Source organism: Corythoichthys intestinalis, chromosome 1, assembly GCF_030265065.1.
Source record: "Corythoichthys intestinalis isolate RoL2023-P3 chromosome 1, ASM3026506v1, whole genome shotgun sequence".
Classification (NCBI taxonomy): Eukaryota; Metazoa; Chordata; class Actinopteri; order Syngnathiformes; family Syngnathidae; genus Corythoichthys; species Corythoichthys intestinalis.
The window spans coordinates 60,473,417-60,491,915 of NC_080395.1; the positions used below are offsets into that span (position 1 = coordinate 60,473,417).

The 18,499-nt window shown below is 39.0% G+C and overlaps 1 protein-coding gene across 4 annotated transcripts in view; it reads right to left on the reverse strand.

The window, feature by feature from the left end:
* Positions 1-18,499, reverse strand: part of gramd2aa (GRAM domain containing 2Aa) — a 71,935-nt gene that overhangs the window by 28,893 nt on the left and 24,543 nt on the right. For 3 of the 4 annotated variants that reach the window (XM_057834261.1, XM_057834279.1, XM_057834271.1), the window contains exons 3-4: positions 8,868-8,925; positions 4,044-4,341 (exon numbers count right to left, since the gene is read on the reverse strand). In XM_057834261.1, coding sequence (XP_057690244.1) covers positions 4,044-4,341; positions 8,868-8,925 — 356 coding nt within the window. The remainder of the gene's footprint in view (positions 1-4,043; positions 4,342-8,867; positions 8,926-18,499) is intronic. The other variant, XM_057834285.1, reaches the window with a different exon arrangement.

The following is an 18,499-nucleotide window of genomic DNA, read 5'->3' on the forward strand; positions in this document are numbered from 1 at the left end:
CCCTCCCTCTCCCAGTTCTTTGTTCCTTAGTCACTGTGGCACTCGCTTATTAAAGTTAACGATGTTGACAGATGGTTGTATTTGATCTTGCCAGAGAAGCCGACTTCACATGCGCCTCATACGTCAATCATCGTTTAACTTGTTAAATAGTGGCTGCAAAAGGAAGCGCGCGCTGGAATAAATGTGTGTTGTTTCGAGACATTGGAGGCAGCCGGACATGTTATGGCGTGGCAATAAACAATAGAAGTGATCTTGAGGAGTTTGTAATTTCTACATGTCACTCCAGGAATCACAGCCAAGGTAGGTAAGCAGAAGCATTTAATAAAGCCAAGCATTTTTCTATTACAGTACTTTATTCTTGTTTGAAAATGATTTGGTGGTACAGAAATGTTTAAAACTGATCATAATTATTACATTTGAAGTGCTTAAAAACCATTTATTAAAATATATAATAATATATAATATGTATACATTTTTTAAATCATACTTTGGGGAAAAAAAATCCTATGGGTATATCTTTTCAATGCTAAATTTGAATAAATACACTGAACACACACAAAAACCCCCCCACCAAAAACGAGGGATCACTGTACACTGTGGTCATGGTGAATCATCCAAAGTCTTTCCAAACACCTAAGTCATCTAGTGGAAATGTCGTTAAAAAAATATGTTCATATTTTTTTAATATCGCAATATAATATCGCAATATGTCGCAAACCCCCAAAAAATCGCAACAATAGTTTTTTCCAATATCGTTCAGGCCTAGTGTGAAGTGTGCTGTGGCAACTAATTCATTGTGTAAGTGAGAGGCTGTTCTCAGCAGCGTGAGCGTCAAAGCGGAAAAACCCCCAAACTCTTTTCGGTATTGGATCGGGACTCCGTATCGGCAGATTCTCAAAATCAGGTGACTTGGACTCTGACTCTGACGCAAACATATGTGATCGGGTAATCCCAAGTGTTCATATAATACCGTCATAATATAGATTGGTGTATATAAAAGGAATCCAGGAAGTCATGTCTCTGCACAATTGCTGCTTTTATGAAGAAAAACAAAGGTTTTCATTAAAATAAAATAAACAGAAAACAATTGCACGTCCTGCGATGAAACTATTGCACATGTATGCATTGCGATGGCAATGTTACAACGATATATTGTATGGGCCTTACGGTCTTAAAATTAACTACACATATAATAATACTGAAGATTATTAATTGCTGGCGGCTTGGCGGCCAAGTGGTTAGCACGTCCGCCTCAGTTCTGAGATCAAGGGTTCAATCCCGGGCTTCGGCCTTCCTGTGTGGAGTTTGCATGTTCTCCCCGTGCCTGTGTGGGTTTCCTCCCAAAAACATGCATGGTAGGCTGATTGCACACTCTAATTTGTCCGTAGGTATGAGTGTGCGTGAATGGTTGTATGTCTCCTTGTGCCCTACCTACTGCCCGTAGTTAGCTGGGATAGGCTCCAGCACCTCGTGAGGAAAAAGCGGCATGGAAAATGAATGAATCTTACTATAGGGACATATTTTCATTTATTCACATATAATCACTAGAGGTGTGACAATATATCGAAAAGTGATATATCACGATGCTTTGTAGCGCAAAAGTTTATTGATATGATTCCACCCCAAAAAAATAATCGATAAATCGTTTTAAAAAGGAACCAAAATGTTGCTACCAGAATCTTACATTAGAATAATGTGATCCACATTAAAAAAGTGCACAAAAATTGTGTATTTCATTGTTTTATCAATTTTGCGAAAATATATTATTTCACATTCAATTGGAATTATTTTTATCAAATTATTGAAAGAGAAAAATAAACGATTGCCAACAACAATTCAGCCTATTAGTAGCTCGTATGGTAGGAAGTCCCGCCCTTGTATGGGGCGCAAGTGGGCGCAAGTGGCAAGATTACTCGCATGCCCCGAGCAAGGATAGGTTGCAGAACACAATTGAACGGCAACGCAAACAGACAGACGGAACTGCCCAAATGCGAGTGAAGACACAACCTGAAGAGCTTATCAACAAAAAAGAAAAACAGCAAGACCACCGCGTGGATCGACAAAACACGGCCCAACTGTGTTCAAAACACGGTCCGGGAGATCGGTCAGTTTTTTTTTCTTTTTCTTAGACCTTGTTTCAACTTTGTGTCGGATTGGACATTGGACCATCTTTCTGGAGTTGATGGCAAGCTACCCATTTGGATCCAGAGTGAGATAACCTGGATACCTCCTTGCTGCATTCCCTGGGTGTGGTAGGACCAAAAGCTTGGAACTAATACCTCATCATTGAGCATTACACTATGCATTACATCGACAGGATTTTGACAATTTTTTTATGGACTTGCCTTGTTTAATATCCTGGGAACTGTCAGCTGCGAGCTGCATACCTTTTAGTTAGGACATTTTTGACAGAACAAGTGCATATGTGTATTTTTGAACAAGGGTAGGAACAAATTTCCTACGGTAAAAAAAGGTAATGGAAGCTCATAATTGTGCCACACTTTTTGGTTCAATAGTGTGAAATTAAGAAATCCCTATTAGACTGAAAAGTACTTCCTAAACATTCTAATTTGGAAGGGTGCACCCTAATCAAAAATAGTGAATTGATTATTGCCCTAATCGAAACTGTAATTTGTGTGTATGTGTTGAATGTTTATTTTTTTGTATATGTAGAATTATTTTTTTTTCAACACTAAAGGTGGCAATACAAAACACTCAATTTACTCACTCTACTGAGCTCACGTAGAGGAACCTACTAGTCCTAAATTCGTTTATAATTTGTTGCAAAAAAAAAAAACCTGCGTTACAATAATATCTATGTTGGATCGCTGGCTGCCTTTAACAGCCTTAGACATCCAATTCATTTTGACTGGATTGGACTTCTAGCTCTTTCAATGGCACTGAAACCAGAACATACACAACCAGTCTTTTGTGGGCATTTAATGTTCACTTCCTGTTCGTTTTAGAGCAATTACAGGTTACTTTCTGTTTATTTTGAGTCACTTCCTATTCATTTGGGGACATTCTTTAGTCACGTCCTCCAGTTACCCAAACTTAACAGGAAGCAACCTGTAAATCAAATCGTATTGTATCGTGGGGTAACCAGAAGCTCCAACCCCTACTAATCACACATATCTGTTCATTTTACCTTGTTCATCCATTTTGATATTGCTTGGCATATTCACTGGGTAGCTGTGATTTAGGATTGCCACTTATGATAGTAAATGAATGGGAGCTTCTTAGCATCTCTCCTGCAGCAAGGTCATCGTTTCTGATAAGTTATTGTTGTCCTGGTACACAGCTGCGCAGTGAATTTCCACTGGGGAGTCTCACAAGTGCCTTCGCGGGTATGACACTAGCCTCCCTATTTGCTTATGCAGAAAAAAAGGATTGTGTGTGGTTGGGACCAAATCTTCTCGAATGCATCATTGTGCACTTGAGAACCAAGGTCCAGGCTGGCCTGCATTTTAATTACTCTTTTATTATTAAATGTGTTTAGCATAGGTGTTTATTGTTTTGCTTGTTGCCCGGGGAATGTGTCGTCATCTTTTGTTCATTTGCGAGAATAAAATAAAACCTCTAGCCAGAGGAAGTCGGCTTTGGTTGTCTTTGCCTTGTTTTTTCTTTACGCTATTTTACGGTTTATTTGTGTATTTGGTAAAAAAGTAACATGTCTAAAAAAGAACAGTTTGTCTGCATCACCAACTGTTTGTTAAATCAAATTGAGTCAACTTTGAGCTACAAAAAAATATAGTTCATCGATTTGTTACGGAGTGGTGGCAAAGCTCTGCAACAAATTCCATTCAGTACAATGAAATCTGTGTTATGATAACGATCCAAATCCAAAACCGATTAAAAACAGTCCTGCGGCATCACATGCACATCATTTTTAAATCATGATAACCAGGCAATTATGATGACTGTGAATATGATTTGTTAGTAATTACCAAAACCACCATACACCAACATAACATAACATTAACGTTTCTCGTTAACATGCAACTTGGAGATAGTTATCATTGAAGTGTGTTGCTTGCTGGTACCTTTCATAAGGAGCTCATCCTTGGGCACACACTGGAACAGTTTGTGGTACTGCGAGTTGTACTTGCTGACAGTCTGTGCAGAGGGACAGGGCAGAGTCATGAGCAGCTCCTTGGTGGACCGGCCCGGTCGCACGGCACCGGAACCCGCTCTCCAGCCGCCGGCCGCTCCGACCCGGCTCACCGCCGACACCACCCGCTCCCTCAGAGGCGGCGAGCTCTGCACCAGGCTCAGCACGTTGGCACCGTACACACACACACACTCATCCATGGCCTGAAGCAAGTCGCTGCAAGACACACACTGTTGCCCTGTGGTGTGTCAGTACGTGTGACAGTCTAGTCTATGGCAAAGACACACACTGGCTACTCAAACGCACACGACTACACTAGCGAGACCCTAACACATAAAAGCTCCTCTGTCTCAAAATATGACACCCTCTCTTTCTCGCTCCACACAGAAATACACACGTGTACACACTACCCTTCATTAGTCCCAGCCACAAAAATACACACAACTCACGACCCTGATGTGAAGTGACCCCTTTCTTTTTCAGTATTTCTTCACCCCAAAGTCCAAAGATTCCTGCATCCCAATACACGAGCGGTCCCAATCATTCCCCGCTCTCCTCCCTCAAACTCACTTCCATCGTTCTGCTGTTGTTCTTTCCTTTCTCTCTCTCTATCTCACTCTTGTCCATCTCTCCACTTTGACTGGCTCACTCTTATTGTCCAGCTATTAATAGTTCAAGGCAGTTCCTCTCTTGAGCCTCATGCTAAGGTCGAAGTGATATAGCCAACTGGGGGGCGGGGGGGTCCTCTGTTACTGACTTTAATTTCTTGACACTGATATTTGTGGATGAGGCTCTTAAACTGCACTGTATATCAAGAAGCAAGTTGCAATAATATTGAAAGGTTTATTTGAATGATCTCATTCCGCCTTTATTGGCAGCGCTGAGGGCACCTTTACCATTGTATTATCTACTTTTACAATATGGTCATTATCTGGTCTTTGCTTTTTGGCAAAGCCAGATAATGTTATCCCAGTAACTTTGACACTTTAGTTAAAGACTTTGATTTGAAGAACTTTTTATCTGTACTTGACAGTGCAAGCAATGCCAATGACTTGTGACAGGTCCGCAGCATACTCCGTCTCCTAACAAAAGTTAGCCGATAAAAGATCCAGCTTATGCATGAGCCTCATGGGGACAAGCACTCGAGAAAATGGATGGATGGATGGATGGATGGATGGATGGATGGATGGATGGATGGATGGATGGATGGATGGATGGATGGATGGATGGATGGATGGATGGATGGATGGATGGATGGATGGATGGATGGATGGATGGATGGGTTAGCCGATAAAAGATCCAGCTTATGCATGAGCCTCATGGGGACAAGCACTCGAGAAAACGGATGGATGGATGGATGGATGGATGGATGGATGGATGGATGGATGGATGGATGGATGGATGGATGGATGGATGGATGGATGGATGGATGGATGGATGGATGGATGGATGGATGGATGGATGGATGGATGGATGGATGGGGAATCCACTTAAAAAGGCAATTCATACAGTGGGGCAAATACTGGTAAGTATTTCGTCAACCACCAATTGTGCAAGTTCTCCTACTTGAAAAGATTAGAGAGGCCTGTAATTGTCAACACGGGTAAACCTCAACCATGAGAGACAGAATGTGAAAAAAAAATAAAATAAAATAACATTGTTTGATTTTATTAAAGAATTTATTTCCAAATTAGAGTGCAAAATAACTATTTGGTCACCTACAGTGAGGAGAACAAGTATTTGATACACTGCCAATGGGAAAACCCATTGACAGTGTATCAAATACTTGTTCTCCCCACTGTACATACAAGCAAGATTTCTGGCTGTCAAAGAGGTCTAACTTCTTCTAACGAGGTCTAACGAGGCTCCACTCGTTACCTGTATTAATGGCACCATCCGAAGAACACCATACCCACTGTGAAGCATGGGGGTGGAAACATCATGCTTTGGGGGCTGTTTTTCTGCAAAGGGACCAGGACGACTAATCTGTGTAACGGAAAGAATGAATGGGACCATGTATCAAGAGATTTTGAGTGAAAATCTCCTTCCATCAGCAAGGGCATTGAAGATGAGACGTGGCTCAGTCTTTCAGCATGACAATGATCCCAAACACACAGCCAGGGCAACAAAGGAGTGGCTTCGTAAGAAGCATTTCAAGGTCCTGTAGTGGCCTAGCCAGTCTCCAGATCTCAACCCCATAGAAAATCTGTGGAGGGAGTTCAAAGTCCGTGGTGCCCAACAACAGCCCCAAAACATCTTTGCTCTAGAGGAGCTCTTCATTGAGGAATGGGCCAAAATACCAGCAACAGTGTGTGAAAAGCTTGTGAAGAGTTACAGAAAATGTTTGACCTCCGTTATTGCCAACAAAGGGTACATAACAAAGTATTGAGATGAACTTTTGGTATTGACCAAATACTTATTTTCCACCATGATTTACAAATAAATTATTTAAAAATCAAACAATGTGATTTTCTGTTATTTTTTTCTCTCCACATTCTGTCTCTCATGGTTGAGGTTTATCCATGTTGACAATTACAGGTCTGTCTAATATTTTGAAGTGGGAGAACTTGCACAATTAGTGGTTGACTAAATACTTATTTGCCCACTGTATATTGCATGCTTTATGATATTTTTCAACATGCTGCATCATAAAAGTCCATGAAAGGAGAAGGCAGCGCATTAGTCTTGCATAACTGCAAAAGAATATTGTTAAATACATTGAAAAAAAAAATTAATAAAATGTTAGCCAAAACAAGTACAGTGGTACCTCCACATACAATCTCTTTGACATGCGATCTTTTCGACATCCGACCTAAAATTTGACTCGCCATTTGTTTCTACATCTGACGACATGCTCGAAATACGACAACATGACAGCACAGCAGACAAGGAGGCACGGCTGATGTGAGAGAAATCAACACAGGTTGCAAAAAGGTGACGCTTACCATTGAAATGAAGATGCAAATTATAGAAAAATATGAGCGTGGTGTGCGCATTCGTGAACTGGCTCAACAATAGATCTACACGGTCCTCCTCTGACCACCGTTCGCCAGTCTTTATAAGTTAAGTTGACAATTATTATTGTGGTAAGGGACGATTGACGTTGAGGGACGAGGGCTTACTGAAGAAATGGTTGAAATGGGCTTCATCTGAATCCAAGATGTAGAAAAGAAAAGGACCGCAACATATTGAAGAGGTAATTATTAAAAAATCGTATGCCTGGTTTCTTTAGCTCCTTTTTACCTGTGTTCGAGTCTATCAATGTTTAAAACTGATGCCACAGTCGTCACATAGAAATCGCTGTGCTAATTGGCGGTAATCATTTTTCGTTCTATTGTTTTTTTTTTTCCCCAACTATTACTTGAGAAAGCAAGAACAGGGACAGTCTTTCTCCACTGTCAGAGAAATTTGCAGTTTGCATACTTAAATAATTTGAGCAACTGTCTTTCACGTGGAGGATATATACATTAGGTTCTGCCTTCTCCTTTAATACAGTGAATATGTTTTAATTCAAGGAGAATGCAACAGTATATTTATTATAAAATACCCAACCCTTGTTTATGTATTTGACATAAATAGCCCTAAATATCTTTACGATTGTGGGATAGTCAATTTAAAAAATGCACATACAGGATATGATCGTTAGAATGGCCACCTCATACATCACCAAAATTGTGTGTTAAAAGTGTTTTACTATTAAAATACATATGACAGTGGTTTACCTGTATGATAATCAATTGGCATTAAACAATAAATGTTGTAATCAATATGTTTGCACTGTTACTAATCCAGTACCAAGTTGAAATATCACATTATGAGGAAGTAATGGATCACAAAGAATTATGGACAAATAACTTGATATACCTCAGTGTTGTTTTTGGCAGCCCTTTTAATTTTCGTCTTAGTCTTTTGGACGATAATACTTATGTCTTAGTCATATTTTAGCCATCTCAAAATGTGTTTGTCTTCGTCTAGTTTCAATCGACGTTTACTAAAAATGTTTTCGTCTGTAAAATTTACAAAATTTACTCTATGAATAAACAAATAAAGGTTTCAAACTATTTTGAAAGAACATTGACAGACGAACACATATTGTAGCCTCTACAAACACAACGCCAACTTTGTGATAATACACACTCAGCAAGAAAACAGTACATTATTTTCAATTAATTATACACACCTGGACGCCACGAGCTGTATGTTAAAAAAAAAAAAAAGTTGTACGAGAGTTTAAGGGGACACTCGCCATTTGCATTAGCCTAATGCTTCCGCGAACGCGAATGCTATGCTAACGCTACGAGTTACATTTAGTGTGTGATGATCACTCACACAGACCTTAAAAGGCTGAAGCAGCATCGTATATTTTTTGCATTTTCGTCTCGTCTCTTCAGACAAAAACTGGCATTCGTCTCGTTATGTTTTAGTCTCCCAAACACGTTTTTAGCTCATGATCATCTCATCGTTGTCATGAAAAAAATGTTCGTTGACAAAATATTTTCGTTATCGTCATTGTTGACGAAAACAACACTGATATACATATGATGTGAAGTAATGACACTGAGTTGCTTCTCTGCTTTCTGATGATTCGACATCAAAGTTAATTTGAGCAGCCATGAAATGTACTAATGTGATAATGTGTCCTTTTTAATGTGTTGTTGCAGTTTGTCACTTTATTAGTTATTGTACTAGCAAAGCAATGCAACAATGCTACCCCAATAAAAGACGACAAAAAAACACAACAAAAAATGAGACTCACCGAGCCACGGTAGCATTTTTTGACATCTTCATAGGACAGCTCTTCAATCAAATGAAACCTGGAGTAAAATAGAAAGACTTGTGATACAAGAAAAAAAAAAAAGATGCTACTTTCAAATTATTTGAAGGAAGCTACGTCATTGTGAAAAAGACAAACTGTTTGCAAACATGGTTATTTGTAGGATATTTAGAGTGTTATCTACACTTGGGAAGGCAAGGTGTTACTGGCAGCCTGACAAATGGTGGGAAGCTTGTGTTTGGGAGTGTGCGTAAGAGTGTGCACCGCATGACAATCGCCGCTGGCTGCCTCTGCACGACACGATGATCAGCATGTATGCGCATCACTGCAGGATGCAGGTATACTCTGTCACATCCAGCACAATCAAAGAGGAATATTACCTTGTTTGCACACAAATAGTTGCAATGCCCCGGGGACCATCCATTGGGTTGTTGTTTTGTTTATTGTCACAAAACATGCATGCATAGAATCCCCCTTGGTGCAGTGTGAGACTCACAACTAGCAGATGAAATAGGGAATAACAAGCTCTTCATGTGGAAACCTTTTAAATTTATTGTGCTTTCTAAGAGAACAGATAGATTTGACATGTGTGACAAACAGCAAAAATGACTTCACTTTTAATGCATTGTCTTCTTAGTGAAGTGGTTGACAGTGTAAATCAACTGAAAACTATTTATTGTAATGGTGAAAGCTTAGTGATGGATCACCTCTTATCCTTCATAGGGAATGTGATGAAATGCAAATACAGTGGTATGAAAAAGTATCTAGACCTTTTGGAATTTCACACATTTCTGCATAAAATCATCATCAAATGAGATCTGATCTTTGTTAAAATCCCACAGATGAAAAAACAAGTGTCTGCTTTAACTAAAACCACCAAAACATTTATGAGTTTTCATATTTTATTGAAGATAGTATGCAAAAAATGACAGAATGGGGAAAAATAAGTAAGTGAAGCATCATATTTAAAATTTTGTGGCCCCCCCTTTGGCAGCAATAACTTTAACCAGACGCTTCCTGTAGCTGCAGATCAGTCTGGCACATGGATCAGGACTAATCTTGGCCAATTGTTCTCTACAAAATTGCTGTAGGTCAATCAGAAACCTGAGATGTCTGGCATGAATCGTTGTCTTTAGGTCATGCAACAGCATCTCAGTGGGGTTCTGGATTTTGACTTGGCCAAAAAAACTATGAAACTATTCTGAAGTTGATTTATGTCTGTGCTTTGGATCATTTTCTTGTTGCAGCATCCATCCTCTTTTTATCTTCAACTGTCAGACAGACGGCCTCGGGTTTTCCTGCAAAACCTTTGAATTCCTTCTTCCATTAATGATTGCAATTTGTTTAGGCCCTGAGGTAGCAAAACAGCCCCAAACCATGATACTCCCTCCTCCATGCTTCACGGTGGGGATGAGGTGTTGATGTTGGTGAGCTGTTCCATTTTTCCTCCACACATGACGTTGTGTGTTACTCCCAAACAATTCAACTTTGGTTTCATCAGTCCACACAATATTTTGCCAAAACTTCTGTGGAGTGTCAAAGTGCCTTTTTGCGAACATCAAACGAGCAACAATGTTTTTTTAGACAGCAGTGGCTTCCTCCGTGGAGTCCTCCCATGAACACCGTTCTTGGCCATAGTTTTACATATAGTTGATATGTGCACAGAGATATTGGACTGTGCAAGTGATTTCTATAAGTCTTTAGCAGACACTCTAGGGTTCTTTCTTACCTTTCTGAGTATTCTGCGCTGAACTCTTGGCGTCATCTTTGGTGGACGGCCACTCCTTGAGAGAGAAGCAACAGTGCCAAACTCTCCATTTGTAGACAACTTCTCTGACTGTCGCTTAATGAACATTCAGACTTTTAGAGATGGTTTTGTATCCTTTCCAATCTGTATACAAATCAACAATCCTTGATCGCAGGTCTTCAGACAGCTCTTTTGACCGAGCCATGATGCAAAACAGACAATGCTTCTTATGAAGACAGTTCTTACCAGATGTGTGTTTTATCGTGGGCAGGGCAGCTTTAAACCACTCATCAGTGATTGGGCACAAACCTGACTTAAAATGTTTGGTAGAAATTGGTTTCAATTACTCTTTAAGTCTCCTAGGGCAAAGGGTTCACTTACTTATTTTTCCCCCTTCTGTCATTGTTTGCATACTATCCTCATTAAAATATGAAAACCAATAAATGTTTGGGTGGTTTTAGATGAAGCAGACACGGTTTTTTCACCTGTGTAATTTTGACAAAGATCAGATCACATTTAATGGCGATTTTATGCAGAAATGTGAGAAATTCCAAAAGGTTCAGATACTTTTTCATACCAATGTAGAAAGTGCCATCACCTGTTTTTTAAACCTGCTTACTTTTGTTATGCTCTATACTGGCCTTAGAAAGTGGAACAGGGAAAAAAATTACAAATTAAATGCTTTTTTACCATGATTATAATAGATAATAAAAGTAATAGAAGATCATTGTTAAATGTGCAACTGCTGCCAATTTTGAGGGAGCTCATGATTTCCACGAGCTGTTGCCTATCAACTCAGAAGTGCTATACCGAGATGTTTACCACTATTACAGCAAGTTGCCCTCATCCACTGACATGATTGTCAAACTTAGACACGCAAGGATGTACAGTATATATACAGTACTGTATAATTTAGCCACTTCCTGTGGGGAAGAATAATCATCTCTTAGGCAATGATCTCAAATTAAAGAGGAGCATGTTGGCAGATGCGGTGCCTGTAGCTCAAAAGGCTCTTGTTTACAGCAGGTCAGAACAGCTGTGGCAGCACTGCCTGCTGGGCCGGATGTGTTCAACATCACTCCCCATTTTAATCCCAAATTTGATATGTAATCAAACCAAGTGTACAATCCTTTGTTTGGTAAGTACATAATAAAGGGTATTATGTATTAAGTATTTAAGTTTTCCGTTTAGTTTTTAGCAGTGGATAAAGACTAGACTAGACAGGATATGATCAGTCTGAAAAGGTGGTTTGGCGTGTTTGTTTTCTGCCTGACAAATATGACAGAAAGAAGACTGCATGCACTGCAAGGCATAAAGCATTTCCTGGGGAAATTTGCACAGTCAATATGTACAAGCTACATTTCACAGGAAAAAAGCCTGTTTTGTGAGACGTGACAACCTGGGGTTGTGTTATAGTTACACAATGATGCGTTTAGATCATAGTGAAATAGAGTAACTTTTGAGTTTTTTGAGCTACGAGCCGCCTTTTGACCTTTCGGGCCAAAATTTGACATATGTGTGCAGTTACCTCGTTTCAACATGCATTAAAAAACGCAGTATTGAACAATCCCCCCCCCCCCAAAAAAATGCTTCATGCACTTGACTGCAATACCCAAATTGCATTTTTCATGTGATTGTTTTAAAATTATAGTTAGGATCTTTTTCATACAAATACAGGTAATTAGTTAATGCAATTATGACTTTGCTACTGCATTGGGATATTGTTTTTTCACTTTGACTCTATGCAAGTGAACTTTATTGACATACTGAATCAATCAACAAACCAGCAATGATGACTAAAGCAAAACTAATCTTCTAATTACTCAATTTCACTGGCTCGCTTGTTTAGAAACGTTAGTTTCATGTTGTGATGAAAGCTTGTATGCTTTTCAAACTGCCTGCTGCACACAGCCTATTAATAGTCTTCACAGTAGCTGTGCACTCCAAGGTGGGTATGAGCAAGTCATTATTAAAAATACAGACGGTCGCCCTGCAGGGACCGAGCGCGTGTCTCTCTGTGCTTCCTTCTATCTGCTTTATGAAACATGTCTTCATCAATAATGGTGCTGGTGCTAAGAAACCCTGAGGAATATGATCACATTTGGAATTTCAAAGTAAAGCATATTTTGTAGGATCACTCTGGGAGGAGCTGCCGTAAAACACATAAACAACACTCATGTCCAGTTGCTTAGTTTTTGGACTTCAGTTAACGTGCTCCAAGATACACCGACTCATGTAGATACAATAAAAAAGGAAGGATCTAGAGAGGGAGCAACTCAGACCTCCACAGAGAAAAAGACATCTGCAAATCTGGAATATTTAAAAGTAAACAAAACCAAAGTATTAGCTTGAAAGTATTAAAGTGCCTTCATGTACAAGCTCAGTGGCTCAAGCCGTGAGGCAAAACATGGAAACTCATTACCAACTCGAAGGATCCAAAATTGAATCCTAAATTAGAAAGAGAACACTTCCCACCGGCGGCAGGTGTAGCTGTGGACTCCCACGATGTAATCGAGTTGCAGAAGGAAGTCTAATGAGTGCCGTGAGCTTGGAGAAAAGTGGAAACACTCTCACCTTGTCAAGATTCGAATAGATCAGGCACGTGGAAAGTTAGAAGGGGCTTTTCACTTCAGCTTTTAAATGTTGCTTCCTGGTAAATCCGTACTGAGGCATCACTGGGGAGCTGGGATTTACTCACAGCAGTGCTACAGAAGCCTCGCCAAAGAACAGAAAATCTACCTTATCAAGGAGTTATTAAAGGGAGCACGCACACATCTACCAATAGTCAGATGGAAGTTGTTGAGGCCAGTCAGAATCCAGTCCAAGTATTTAAAGAGAAAACAGAAACAATCTTGTTTAATAAATTTCTTATGTGCAATAGTGGAGAAAAACATTAATAAAGCCAGTAGCCACCTAACATAGGGGCAGAAGTTTTATCAATTGTGCTCCTAATTCAGCCAATCAAATGCGACTCTCCCAGATTGCCTGCCCTTCCTCGTGATGTCAGTAATATCTACTGTCACATGCACCAGTGCTAGAGTCTATCATCAGGTATGAAAATGGGTCAGGGATTAAAAAGGTGAGATTGGTGTAAGGAAATATGTTCCGGTACGCTGTACAACTAGGGCTGTCCCAAACGACTAATTTTCCCCCGATTACTCAGCCGACTATTTTTACGATTAGTCAACTAATCTAATAATAGTTTTTTTCCCTTTATTTTTTAAAAATAATTTAGCAATGAAATTTTTGCTGACGTTTATTAATTCACAAAAACATTTTGGAACACTTAAATTATTAAAGTACAAACAAACACGTAAATAACAACAATAAATCAAAAACAAACAATGAGGTCAAATGCCGATAGCATTAACTAGTGCAAAAGAATGGAATGTAAACAGATTCAGAACACTGACTTCGCCTTTCCAACATGATTAAAAACAATTCTTAAAAAAATATCTAGCATTAATATAGTAAACTACTATATATAACAGTAGTATAATAATTATTCATTGCCAATCAGAATTTTCATAAGGGTGTCATTTTAAAGCTATTCTTAGTGTAATTCCCTCTCGAGTCGAAATGACGAACCAAGCTGTTTCTCTTTTACGGGCTTTAATCACAGAACTTGATTTGCCTTGACAATGCCTTGATTTGCCTTGACAATGCGGTGACAATGCCTTGACAATGGCGTGACAATGCCGTGAGAACTGAACAATACAGATAAAAATATACATAAAGTCAGTTCAGACAAATATATACATTAAGTCAGATCATTTTCATACAGCACAGATAAATATATACATGAAGTCAAATTATATTCACACAGAAACATAAAACAACATGAATACATAACTACACTAACAGAAACTAAGTCAATTAACGCAAACTAACAAATAACACAAACTAAATTACCTCATTGGCCGCTTACTCCAGAGGAAATTAATTCAGCTTCAATTCTTCGATGCACTATGCACTTGAGATGTTTCCTTGTTGATCTTGATCAGAGGTACTGAAAAGTTGTCTGTACTCTAGTAGTGTTCATCAGATAATAAGCCGATGTAACGCTTAATAGTGCCCCTGTCAACTCGCGGCAGTGAACTTTAGTTCCCACTCCATATCAAACAAACTAAATGCTTAACATTACACCGCCAGATCAAAGAGTCAATTATTTATTTCTTTATTCTGCCTTAGTGGCAGCTACACTTAGTGTCGAATGTGAATTCTGAAGTATGTGGGATTAACTCCAGAAATCGTTATTTATATGACAAACATGACGTGGTTTTATTTTTGAAATTTTCACTGGAAGTACGTTCGCTAAACCGCTAACCGAAAGCTTTACACGCCGCAAAAAAAAAATCTTTTTGTCATTGCATGTGCCATGTGGTGTCAGTAATTATTATTATTACTATTTTTTTTTTCGTTTGCAAATGCTGTTAACCAGATATTTTCATGTTTGAATTGTCACCTTTTAACTGCAAGTTTGCATTTTGGAGAAGACTGCCAATGTTTTATAGCAGGCTAAAGTAGGTTGCCTTTTTTTCCCCATTAGCCTTAATGTAGCAATGCTAACGTTTACAGTGTTTAATATAGATGCATTTCCTTATTTTGTATGTCTGAACTTTAATTCAACAGCGTGTTATTGACTAATAAATGTCTGTGAAAGGAACTGGAGTCTCGTATGCCATCAGCACGCGCGCCGATAAAACACAGCCGTGAAAATTACCGCCCTCATTTTTATTTACCGTACGATAAATGGACTAATTGCACATCGCGACAGGCTTAGCAACGTCAATAAAACATGTTGTTAGTCAGTTAGATGGATTTACAATCTGCTAATTTGTAATTGTCTCCTGTCGTCTTCCAAAATTACAACTGGGTGACGGCACTTTAGGTGTTCACGGCCGTCGTGCAGCCAAGCTTGGCATTGAAGGGAGAGGACACAACAGTGTATCCTCCTTTGTTTCATTGAAATAAGTCAATGTTTTGGCCACTCTGGCGAAAAGTCACATGTTTTGTTTTCCCCTGGATTCTGGTAAATTACGCACACTTTTTTTCCCCAAAATCAATTTGTAAAATCATGGTGCGCATTATAAACGGGTACATGGATGGAGACAGAAATATATATATAAACCAATTTTTTTTTTTATGGACACGGCCACGTTGTGTTGAAGAAACGTATGCGGCGACTCGTTGCTGACCATTACGGTACGTGACATCAGCGTTTTGTTTCGGTAATACTTCACTCTAATCGGCCGAATGATTTTGTCTGTGTTAAATTCTGCTTTTTTTACTCTTCATTAAGCACAGAATTTAGTTTCTTGAACTCATTTGAGTCAACGTTCATTGCAGCTCCGCAACTCGGACCAATACAACCTAACAACAGACTTCTGTGCGTGTCCGTCAACTATATCTGTCCCTCAGGAAACTTAAACCCAAATAACAATAGTTCCTATTGTTACCATCGTGTCAACAGCAATGAGCTCTCACGGATTTCCGACTTACGTTCTCACTTTCATTTTACCGTATCAATCCATGGAAGAAACATTTATTCATCATGATGAAACGAGCAAGTTATACAGCAGCCTTTAAAAGAAAAGTCACATCTGTTTTGTTTTCTCCTAGATTCTGGTAAGCTGGAGAAGTTATCAGATCATATTACATATGGTCAGTTTACGGTAATGTTATGAACTACCAATGTGCTATGCTTGTGCTGTGTTTCACCAGTCAGTAAAATGACATTTCTGTATCTGTACACGAGCTCTGTTTTCTTGTATTCTTCTATTTATTGGTCCTAAAATTAGGGTGCGCGTTACAGATGGGTTCAATAATTTCCCCTAGATTTTACAAGTAAATTTGGGGTGCGCGTTATACACAGGTGCGCCTTATATTCAGGAAATTATGGTAAATTGATTATTGATGCACCCCCCCCCCCCTCCCCCCACCAGCTATTAGCTGCTTTTAATTTTTCGTACATTAGTTAAAAACATTTAACAAAAATCCTCTCAGGCTTAAATAAACTACTATTTCAGTATCAAGTTAACAGTTCAAAACAGTAAATAAAATTCTCAAGTCCTCATTCTGTATCAGCAGCTTTACACTACATTGAATTAATCTTGTGAATTAACCATTAAAGTTGTAAAATTGCTCCCATTATTCCATAATTTCCCTTTAGTCTACTTTCGACATGTGAAAGTTTTAAAACTGTTTAATCATTTAAAGATAGATTCAAGTCAAGGTTTTGCCGATTTAGGAGTATTTTAGATAAAAGTTAATTAGGTTTGCTCGGTTACAATTTGCCTGTAGTTTTCCAGTGGAGAGCAACCTTCAGCCAGAAAAAGCACACAGGTGCTTGGCAGGACAGGTTTCATTTTTGATTAACTCATGGGTCCACTATACTACTGTTTTGCCAGTACTTGAAGCCTGTATTTTTTGTCTTGTTTTGGATATATAGCTCACAGTCTTTTTGAAATTATGTTAAAATAGGCATTTGGCAATTTGTAGTTAGTATGTGCACGCATTAAATCCAAACGCATCCCCAAACGGGCCTCCTAATCTTCCCATTGGAGTGAAATTTTTCTACATCAGCCACACAGACTAAAAACAATAGCAGGAAGTTTGATGTACATAAGGGAAGGTAGACGTAAGAGAAAATTTCTGATTGAATAGCCTGGCGGGTAAATCCCATTTTTTAAAAATCAGACATTGTCAGATTAAGTTGTTTCCAGTATGTGCATTTTACAAGTCTTTTACCAATCTCTTTAAAGCATAGGTTGGGTTTTCCTCAGTGAATGTAAACACATTGAGCACGCTGGTTTGGTGTCAGGTAAACAGGAAATATTCAGGTTCCTTCCTTTCACTTGAGTCCAATACGCATTTGTCCTTAATTTCAGAGCTGATTCAACAGGATTACGTCTCCTGCCAGCAATCCTCCTTATATAACACACACAGCCACACCATCTCAGTACACATAAAAACACATTCACTTGCTTTCAGTCTATTTTACTGGCAAAGCAGTATATACAGTATTTACATAATTTAACCAAACGTTTACCAGAGATTTTTTGCTGCAGTGGTGTTGGGTGAGGGCCTTCAAGGCCTTCTCTGCTGCCCTAAACACTCTCAGAGGCACTGACCTCCATTTATAATTTAAAGACCAAATGTGAAGTAACGTTGGCCAACTATGTTTTTGAATAATATCAATGGCTAAACAATTAAAGCATATTTTCGTTTTTTTTTATTTTTATTTTTTTTACGCAACCCTTCCAGATTCTTTGTTTAACCCATAGCAACGCCCTTGACAACGAAAATGCTTTTCTTCGACAATCTTCGGAAATCTTCGGAAATTTGTTCTCAATCTAAAGAAAAGTTGTACGAGTGGCTGAAGGATAGCAGGGCACGTAAATGGACATCTTTTGTTTGCACAAAGCGAATGAATTGCACGCCATCATTGAGTCGTGTTCTTTGCTACATAGACTTCGAAGATGCCTGCTTCCTCAACCGGTCTGCTTATGATCATGGATTTGCCAAAAATTAAGTGTGATTTTTGGATAGATGGCTGATGACTTTGTCAAAGCAGAGCTGCCAACTGTTGTGGAATGAACAGTAGAAGCTAGCGACGTTAGCCGAAAGCTAACTCATGGCAATCCCCGATCATAGTTGTTGTTGCATTCGCTAGGTTAAGCGTGTTTAAATTGAAATCCGAAAGGGTTAATCCACTGTCAATCGGGAAAGGGGTGTGGATGTGCACATAAGCGGGTCGGCGTCGCAGTAATTCACGGTCACGTTGCAGTAAGAGACACACACCGCCGGTGAGCTTGTTTATTTATTTTTTATTTATTTGTATTTTTATTATGTATTTCCACCTTCA